The sequence below is a fragment of the Clytia hemisphaerica genome, unplaced genomic scaffold (genome assembly GCF_902728285.1).
Source record: "Clytia hemisphaerica strain Z4C2 unplaced genomic scaffold, Clytia hemisphaerica genome assembly, whole genome shotgun sequence".
NCBI lineage: Eukaryota > Metazoa > Cnidaria > Hydrozoa > Leptothecata > Clytiidae > Clytia > Clytia hemisphaerica.
In genome coordinates this window covers 109,565-120,208 of record NW_027104560.1, presented here as the reverse complement: position 1 = coordinate 120,208, position 10,644 = coordinate 109,565, and the positions used below count along the sequence as shown (strand labels likewise).

Genomic DNA, 10,644 nt, shown 5'->3' with positions numbered 1-10,644 from the left:
TTCTTCTAATTTTTTTTTAGACTTGATTGAAAGAATGGGTCAAAACTTGATTCTGATATCATTTATAGACAATGATTGTCCATACGAGGGCAGTTAAAAGATTGTTATTGAAATATGGTTTGGTAAATTTTTGTTATCTTCTTATTTTGAGTAGATGTCTTCGAATGTCTTTTGGACATTGGTAATACATCCCAGGGGGGGACTTAGACAAAATGGTTGCTGGGTATGTGCGAGACATAAGGCTCCCTTTTCACACCAAGGAAAGCCCCTCAAAGGGGTACAAAAACCATTAAAAGCAAATTGAGTCTCTGTAAGGGTTCCAAAATTTCGAAAATCAAAAATCGACTTCTTCAAAGGATCATAAACGAGGGGTAAATCACTTGAAAAAAGGTGTACGATACTTTTTGACTTTTTGACTTTTTTCATACCTTTTTTGACTTTTTCCCGACAAAAATGCTCTCCGCCCTCTGGCGCCCAAAGTTTTCCACCCAAATTTGTCCAAAAAGGCCAACCGCCCATAAATTTTGCTCCACCCATCCACCAATTCAAGAAACTTTTTGACTTTTTCAAGACTTTTTTTTTTACTTTTATTTGACTTTTTGACTTTTTTTACTTTTTTTTTACTTTATGACTTTTTTTTTAACTTCTTGTAGAGGTGTACGATAATTTTTCGAGTGATTTTCCCCTCGGTCATAAATTATTAAAATTTAGACTAAAATTTGAAATTTTTGGCTGAAATTTTTGGGGAAATAGTCTCTTCAAGGGTGGCAAAAACCTAAAAAATTGACTAAATTTTTGAAATTCAGTCTTTCTATAAAGGACGATTTTCAAACTTTGACTCGGACATACCCGTCTTCTCGCAAACCTAGTACCCAAATTGAGTTTCCCCGGGAAACAGCTCAATCTCACAAACCCAGTAGGATTTTTTCAGCCAGTGGGATAAAAATAACCGACTGAATCTCGGTTCCCATGTTTTTTTTATGACCGGGAAGTTTTGAATTCCATCGTTTTCATTTAGGAAAATTTAGTGGGGATGGAAAAAATAGCACAATATTTTACATTCATTAATGATTGGTTTATTTTATCGAAATCTCAATGGGAATAGAAGTTAAATTGCTCCGTAATCGAGAAATTCAGTGGGAAACTCGTATCTATTCCCTTAGCTCGCGTTTTGATGATTCTGAATATCACGTCCATCAGCTTATGGTTATGGTAAAATAAAAAAGTGGTACGAGTGGCTCTGTGTCAACCTCGTTCCCTGCGTATTATCAGCTTTTTAATGCTTACTGATAGCGTCAATCAGTAAAGTCTAAATAAAGCCTAGGTTACACGTGAACGAGGTTGGCTTTTCCCTTGAATATGAAATGGATATCAAAGTCAATTTCTCAGTGAGGCTGACATTGTCCCATTGGGGACGAGATTTCTGCGTAGGGGGGAGTCCCAGCGGGTCTGTGACACAGAGGTGTATAAAACATAATTAATTTTTCTTAACAGTAAATAACTACACAAACTGCTCTTGCCGCCATCATGAATCCAAAATGCCACCGCTGTCAAAAGACTGTATATCCTGTTGAAAAGATGCTTTGTTTGGACAAAGCATGGCACAAAGGATGTTTCAATTGTGAAGTGTGCCATATGAAATTAAGCATGAAAACGTATGTTTATTTTAAAAGTTTTGTTTTTAAATAAGAATGATATCGTTTGCTTACTCATCAATTTTAATTTACAAGCTTTTTCAAATTGAATTGATACGAATGTGGAGCAAGATTAGTAAGAAAGAAAGAGGGAAAGAAAGCAAAACTTTCAAAAAATTTCTGTTTATTCGGCAAAATATAGCAAAAGTGGACACCGGCCTGATATAAAACATGTGTCCGATAAGAAACGGGAACACTAAAGTAAAACAAAAACCTTTTGAACGGATCTGCCTTATCGGGGAAAACTTCGTCGGGGAAAAGTGACGAAATTTTGGACAAGTGACGAATATTTCCCCCGACGAAAATTTTCCCCGGCCTTAATGCGTTTACCAACTACCAGCAAGCGACGAATTTTTCCCCGACGAAAATTTTCACCGACGAAAATTTTCCCCAACGAAGATTTCCCCGATAAGGTATCCAAGAGAAACTTTCATGGCCTTTAAATGGCTCTAAAATGGATAAGCTCAGAATGTTGCCTGGAAATACTAGGAAATGACTCAAAGTTATTTTTAAAAAATGTAAAATTCTTTAAAAGTACTTTAAAACTTTTACCGGAACTAACCTTTCAAAAAATCATTTTACTAGCCCCCTTTCGGCTAGTTATGAGAACAAAAAATACATTTACAGTTGTCTCCCGCGAATTCGAACTAAAACGGGGAACCTTATTCATTTGATTGACAGAGAGATTCGAATTATAGAGAGTATTTCAAAAGGGTTTTCCTGAGAAAAGTTTCAAATTAAAGAAAGATTCGAATAATAGAAGTCCGAAACGAGAGGCAGCTTATCCTAAGAGTCTCTCCATTTTTTTTCTTTAGATACAAGGGTTACAATAAACTTCCATACTGTGGACCGCATTACCCAACGACCAAACATACAACAGTAGCTGAGACACCTGAACAATTGAGATTAAAAGAAGCAACCTCGAACCAGGTAAGGATATTATTTGTGACAATCTCGTACCTGGACCCTTCGCACTTGTATCAATCTTATGCCCAGAGCCATTCACACTTGTAAAAATCTCGTGCCCGGACCCTTCGCACTTGTGGCAATCTGGTTCTCAGAGCCATTTGCACTTTTAGCAATCTGGTTCCCAGAGCCCTTCGCACCACTTTTGATTTTATTAAGTGAGCGCTATCAGAATAATAAAAAAGGTGAAATAAGGGACTCGGTTCGAGTTTGTCAACTGTAGGAAAAGACACTCATCTCCTTGGGGATTAATGCCCTCCTTGGAGATCGAATTAGTCAACTGTATCAACTGTATAATCTCGTGCCCAGCGCCACTTTCTTCATCTTTTTATTTTTCTGGTGGACGTGAGCGCTATCAAAATGATGAAATAGCGAACAAATGGACTAGGTCCGTGTTTACATTGGTGATACTAAGGCTACATCAAGACAAGACATGATGATCAAAAATAATGGTTCAGATTCTATCCTCTTCAAACATCTCTATACCCCACGACCTCGTTCCATGGTTTATTCATGATATGCAACATTGCAATGTCTTCGCAGCTGATTGGTTAGAAGTGACGTGACGATGTGACGATTGATTTTACGTCACTTACAATCAACGAGCTGTTGTCCATGATGTAATGTCAGAAGACATTGCAATGGTATATATCATGAATAAGGCATTTTTAACTGAAGGGACGAGAAAAATTTTTCCAGTTAAAAAGAAATTGTAGAGGTTTATGTTAAAAAGACTGTATTTTTATTTTTAAATTTTTCTGAATTAAATCAATTTTTTAATCTGTTTTGTTTAATCTGATTTTTCCTCACACCAGTCAGGATTAGTTTACCAAAAGAATCACCAAGAGAATCTCAGCAAGTTCACCACAGTTTCTGATGACCCAGAAACGTTGAGGAACAAGAAGATTCAAGCACAAACCAGTGGGCTAGTCTACCAAAAAGATCACCAAGAAAACCTTGCCAAATTCACAGCTGTCTCCGATGATCCGGAAACTGTCAGAAACAAAAAAATGCAGGTACATGCTTTTTTATATATAAGAATATATTTTATAAGAATATTTATGATGAAATTGGCCGAAAAATTAAGAATGTCACCATCATGGGATTTGGCAGCTGAAGCTAACTATGTTATTTTTAGAGCAAATTCAATTATAAATTGCCAATTACCCCAAGTCCTGGAGGGGGGGGGTACCCTTGCAGACCGACGGGGGGGGCTCCGTTGAGGTTCGAAAAATGGACCCTACGTGGGACTGTTTTTTTTTAAAAAGAATTGCCAAAAATTGACCCTGAATGGGACTGAAATTACAAAATTTTCTCAAAATTTTCTACTTTCTACCCAAAGTTTCTAAAAAAGACACCCTACGAGGAACTAATTTTTCTATTTTTGTGTTTTTGCGAGCCTATATGGAGATGAAAAAAGGTAACCTGACCCAGCGATGCATCCCCGTAACCTATTCATGATATGCACCATTGCAATGTCTTCCGTTCCACCCAATAGCTGATTGGTTGAAAGTAACGTATTGACTGATTTTACGTCACTTCCAACCAATGAGCTATTGGTACCGTGACGTAATGTCAGAAGACATTGCAGTGGTGCATATCATGAATTTTGCCCTTAATAACGGACCAAAACTCGATGGGGATTTATATTCCCGAGTTTTTTAAGGCTGGGAATTTGAATTCCATTGTCATAAACTTCATAAAATTCATTTGGGATGGAAGAAATACCACAATATTTGGCAGTGTGAATTTTCTTATCTGATTATTTTCAACGGGAACAAAAAGTGGAATATAATTTTCCACTGGGGACGATATTTTGGCCGATTCTTCAAGTAGGAAAGGGTACCAGTGGGTCCATAGGGGATGTCTTAAATCAGTCGGCTAATTGCACACATTTTTTTTCAAGGCTCAACAAAGTCAAGCAGTTTACCAAAAGAACCATCAAGAAGAACTAGGTAAATTCACCGCAGTTACTGACGACCCTGAGTTAGTACGAAACCGAAAAATGCAAGAACAAGCCAGTACAATAGCCTATAAAGGAACTGCTCCTCCAGGATCACGAGAAGCGGATGGTAAGTTTGACACTTGACTAACAAATCGGCTGAGTTTAGCGGGACGAGATGTAGTTTTTACAAGCTCTTATTTGATCTGGTTGGTTGCTAACCAGTAATGAATCAAGTTTGTTACTTTTTATAAAGAACGCGTCAGTTTTATTACTTCAAATGACCAATTATTAAAGTATCTTATAATCCTGAAAGGAGCTAGAGAGGAATCTTCAACTTTTCTCAAGCATAAAAAAAGTGAAGGGTTAAGAATTTCGCCGCATTTAGAATGACAGATTAATAAATTACCCATGATGCATTGTGAAAAAAAATTCACGGACGATATTGACTTTCCGTGAATTTTTTGTGCAATGCATCATGGGTAATCATTCGGGGAGAATTCGGAAAGCCGATATCGTCTATTGACTATAGCCTTTTCTTTGTTGTTTTTTCACGGCATTTATCAAAATCTACCGTTGGAATTAACTTCTAATCTAAACGTTTATGTGAAAACCACACGGGTCATGCATATTGGATGGGAGATAAAAGGCTTCATTTCTTCCCCGAGAGTTTCAAATCTAGTTCTACCCTTCCAACCTAAATTACGGCTTCCAAACCGTTTGTGGCTATAAGATTTCAAGGGAATTTCCCTTTTTTCTCAAATATTATGACTTTCGTTGTAAATTTGAACTAGTGATTGGTTATAAATTTTAGACCTTTATACTGCTCTGCAAAAGTAACTTTAAATTGAACTCCGTATTCCTATACTGTTCCATTAAAAATCTATACAGGGGGTGGAGGAATCTTTTCAAATCAAAAGTAACTTTTGAAATTGTATAGATACTCCCCTGGAAAATGGCACAAGTTCTAAAGAAATCCCTGGAAAAATGTCCTATTACCTTGAAGTGAAGGTGTTCATGCCCTGGACATTTTAGAATAACTTTTAACTCCCTGGAAAACAAAACACCCCCTTAGAAATTTTTCCCCTGGAAATGTTCCTCCACCCCTTGTATGGATATAAAATGGAATGGCCCGCTTCAACGTCGATTAGAAATCTAAATAACTGGAAAATTATAATTTTCTTTTTCCATTAGGGTTCGTGCCTGATTTGGAAAGCCAACAGTGAAAGTAATCTCTCGTATGGAATAGTTTTGGTGACAATGGCAATTAATTTGAAAATCATTTCAGATCTATTTACAAATCGATGGATATTTTAAATTCTGTATGCAACTTTTGTAAATTAACTTTCCATATTTTTTAATGAAAAAAACTTAATTTGATAAAAATTAGTAGCTTTTTATGTAAAGAATCACAGTGTATCAGAGCCCAAGTCTCTGGGGGAGCCAGGGGCAGAGGGGCCGTGCTGTCCTCACTCTTTTGCAAAGTAAAATTTTTGATTGCGCCTCCTTAGATTCTATATTCATTGGTCCCCCCTCCACTGTGTATGTAGCCAAACTGTGGTGTTCACAGTATTAAATAATGTGGTATTAGTATTGGACAATGCCTTGCTGGTCCTTAACCAGCCTTCGCCCATCCCAGGTTGAACACGCGGTTATCTAGCTAGGCAGAATAGGTTCAATTTAAGGGATCTGACCATAGTTAATTTTTCATCGTCTATTAGACGATATCGGCTTTCTGAATTCTCCCCGAATGATTACCCATGATGCATTGTTAGGGTTTGGGTTATCGTCCGTGATTTTTTTTGCGCAATGCATCATGGGTAATCATTCGGGGAGAATTCGGTAAAGCCGATATCGTCTATTGTCGTCTTTAAAATGTGTTTTCTGAGTGATGTAACCAACAAAACTATGACATGTTATACATTTTCTGTTAGACAAACTATTCCTGATTCTGAAAATTTAAAAATTGCATTGAAAAAATTTGATGAAGAAGAAAATGAAGATTTTTGCGAAGACGAGTATTTCAACTTTGAGGAGCTTATTTTCGGCGAAGATTTTGAAAATTTTTTTGCACTAGAAGGTGTACAGTATGTGGCCCCCAAAACGGCGATCAAATTTGAAACTTCTCTCAAATCTAGAGGAAAAGAGATTTTACAAAAATTTTTGCTGCATGAAAACCTTTAACATTAGTACTTTATTTCCTGGAAGTTCTTTTTTAAAATTTTCAATTTCAACAATATTTTTCAATCGCTTAAAGATAGGTAGCTTTTTTCTAATGGCCCCCAAAACGGAGGTTTGAAATTTTAGCGATTTCTCAAGATATTTTTAAGATATGTTTAAAAAATTTTGACCATAGTTTTGAAATATGATTTAGAGGGTTTTGGGCATAAATTTATTTGATAAAATTTTTACAGTATACCCCTGGTTGTCAAAATGCAGGTTTGGGGCCCCCAAAACGGAGGTGTAGCTAAAATCAAATTATCAAGCCCGGTGGTAAAAGGGGGAAAAACTATGAACATATTTGTGTTTTCCCTTATATTTACGACCCGATGGATGTAAAATTTATGATTTTTATGAAATATTTCAAGATTTTCAATATTGCAAAGTCCAAACTGAAAATTTAGAAATTTTCAAAATGACATTTTTGATTTAACAACGTCTTAATCAAGTTTTTGAAACAAATCTCTTTCGAAAATAGTTCAATTCATGTATGGAATAAGCTGTGAAAATTTTAGAAAAAAAGCTTAAATGAAACTGAAAATATTAAGCTTTAAAGATATTTTTCTCCTATATTTTGCAAAAAAATGACATAATTTGCCGTTTTTGCTGATTCAGCAAAAAATTTTATATATAATGTTAATTTTTTGTTATAAACTATTAACTCAAGGTGATGTTGATCAAGATTTTTTGCTTTTTCTCATAATTAGAATTTTCGGTTTTGTCAATGCTGATTCTAGGGCTCCAAAATACTGGTTGACCTTCAAGATGCTATATCTTTTACCCAGCCTCTAAAGTCACAGATGTATTTGCATTTTCTGAACGGCATTAGGTGTAGAAAGTTTCCTATACCCCGTTTTCATAACTTATTTTCAATATCCAAGGAGCTAGAGTGAGTCATATGCAATATTTATCCAATTTTGGTGTTAAAATATTTCCTTTAGACGCAAATATGTTATTTTGAATCCGTCAAAATCGAACCAGCAAAAACATGCTTATTCTTAAGTATAACCATCATTCTTTCAAAATAAACAAAAATCGTTTAATTCTGATAAATCTACAAGTCAGAATGTTCATTTTAATGAAAACCTCCGTTTTGGGGGCCGTCTCCGTTTTGGGGGCCATATACTGTATCTTTAACCAAACTAACAATATATTTTCGGAAATTTTCTGTAAAAGCTTCTTTGTCTCAAAATCTTGAAAATAGTGGCTTTTGACCAATTTTTAATCCCAGTTTTTTGGGATTGAAACATCAATTTAGAAAATTTTTCCGAAAATTTTTAGATAGTTCAATCTTTTTCAGACAATTAAAAAAAAATTGAAACAAAAAGGTTAATTTTACCCATTAAAACTTAGCAAGCTGTGAGAAAGATGCAAAAGACGTGTTGTGTATAAGAAATTGAATGTTGACACCAGAAATTTTCAAACTTCAACCTCAAAAAAACCACCTTGCCACCACGTGCCTCCAAAGGATTTTCATACCACAGTGGAGCCAAGACACTCAAGTCTTATGTATGCTAATTTCAGCTCTTCTGGGGACAGTCTTGGAAAGATATTTCCAATTGAAAATTTCGTGTCGCTATAATGATCAGAGCCCTTAAGTAGTTTCTAGACGAAGTTATCGTCCGTTAAAGTGATAGTAAAGGCGGGGAAATATGGCGGTATGGCGTTATGGAGGGAAAACGGAAAAATAATCGGCGTTAGAGTTTCGAAGACTGGCAAACTCAACCGGCTGTAAATCTTTTCGGCCGAAAAACTCGTGTACGAATCTTCTACGGCTTTGGGCTTAATTCTTACGTCAGTGCCGTAGCCAAAAAACTTTTTCAGATTATGACGTTTTTTTGAAAAAGGTGTAAATTTCGTCAATGTTGTCTGTATATTTACTTATTTGATTTATTTGCTTAATCTCTTCCCTCTTTTTACCACTCTTACGTTGAGCCGACGTGCGCCACAGAACGAAATAATTAACTAACGCACTGACTATGTAAGAAGATAGTCTTATGATTTGAAAATATACTAATATGGACGCGATTTCTACTTTCCTTTTGCTGAAAATTGACTTTCGGAGAGGCAGATTTAGCCAATCTGGAGGGTATAAAGTCCAAAAGTTTTCCTGGTCCGTCGGCCCCAACCATGGTGGGGCCTCCTTAGATACTAAACATATAGGGCCCCCTTAAAATATAATTTGTTACGGACGGCACTGTACGTTACATAGTGATTTGTCTTAGACTATAGCATAGTCTTAGAAGTTTCTAGAAATATGGTTGTAAAAGACGGAGGAGAAAATCTTTAGATAGTTTAAACAACTTATTCAATCGGGTTAAGTTTCGAAATCAATGATAAGTGCCTTTAAATGACTTTATTGATAAAAAGCTTAGCTTTACTACCATCTTTCCCTTATAAGATAAATAACGACATTGATTGAAAAAGAAGGAGGAATTCTATGAAAACTGCCTTATTAGGGTAATGTTCAAAACAAACACATTTTGTAATTTCCGAATACCGTTTAATGCTTATTAACTGATTTCCTCTACACGTTTTTTTATAAGAACAAACTAAAATTTGAATTTTTTCCAACAAGTTAGATCATTTTGTATGTAGCTGATGATAGACCTTTTCATAAATTACGTCACGAACATCACTTGCCTCGTTTTGAAATTATTGCCATGGTGATTAACTCCCAGCGGATTTTATCTAAACTACTTTCTATTCATAAAAAGATCATTTAATGTCACAAGGGACACAATCACCATGGTGATTGTTTGAATACGAGGCAAGTGATGTTCGTGACGTAATTTATGAAAAGGTCTATTGTACGCAAGAAACTTAAAGTACTACTAAAAATGTTTTGAATTTCTGTTTTTTTATAAAGGCTCCTTCTGGTAAAGCACTTTGTTTTTGTTAACAATCATTTTCAACTTATTTGATAAGAGAACAAAGAAATTATATAAGAACATAAGGCTTCGATGGATAAGGAACTAAGAACAAGTTAAGAACATTTTAAGGCTTTGAGGACTCTAAAACACCCAATTTCTTAGGAAAATGGACAAAAATACTCACAAAATGGTATGAATAAGAACATTTTTATGCTTACAACTCAAAAGGTTAAGAACAACATCCGAAGGCTTCAAAAATTTTGGATATTCTTATGAAAAAACGTCAGTTCACTGATCTACATAGTAACATTGACTCTACATAGTAACATTAACTCAACATAAACATGTTATTTTAAGCATTCAAAGATCCAAAAACTTGCTCAGAGATGCTTAGATCAAGAGACTTAAAAATGCTTGAAGGATGCCTAAGAAATTCCGAAAACCCGTTTAATTCCAGCCAAAAACAGACAAAATCGGAAGATGTAGGCGCAGTTAATGCTCAGCATATGCTAAAAATTTAGTACAATGCTTATGATGAAAAAGACAAAACATATAGTAACATCAACTCTGCATTAACTTTAATTTTCAGATGCACGATTTTTCAGCCGTAGGATAGCCAAACTTTCTCTTTCACAGGACATGTTGTCCAAGAATAGCTGTTCGACTACGTACAAATGCGAAAACAAATCCTTGCTGTTTTGAGGCTAATCGCCTAGCAAACTGAAGTTACTTTTTAACCTATCAGAGGCATTATCTTTTTCCGTTGTAAATAAAGCAGATTGGGTACCACTCATGTTTTACGTTCGCTCGATGCTCTACCCTGCATAGTTCGACTGGTTACCCCATTGGCCAACGAGGAAAGCCCTCTTTTATGTCATCGTGGAAAGTAGTTATCAGAGTGAATCGTGGGTGATTGTTCTTTTCAGTCCAGGGAATATGGTTTACAAAA

The 10,644-nt window shown here is 35.6% G+C and overlaps 1 protein-coding gene across 1 annotated transcript; it reads left to right on the top strand.

The window, feature by feature from the left end:
- Positions 1-1,494: 1,494 nt before the first annotated feature.
- On the top strand, positions 1,495-5,965 carry LOC136823011 (LIM zinc-binding domain-containing Nebulette-like). The gene is made up of 5 exons (XM_067079316.1): positions 1,495-1,655; positions 2,510-2,624; positions 3,476-3,676; positions 4,567-4,732; positions 5,797-5,965. The coding sequence occupies exons 1-5, from the start codon at positions 1,528-1,530 to the stop codon at positions 5,826-5,828; spliced, it is 642 nt and encodes a 213-aa protein (XP_066935417.1). The 5' UTR covers positions 1,495-1,527; the 3' UTR covers positions 5,829-5,965.
- The last annotated feature ends 4,679 nt before the right edge of the window (positions 5,966-10,644 follow it).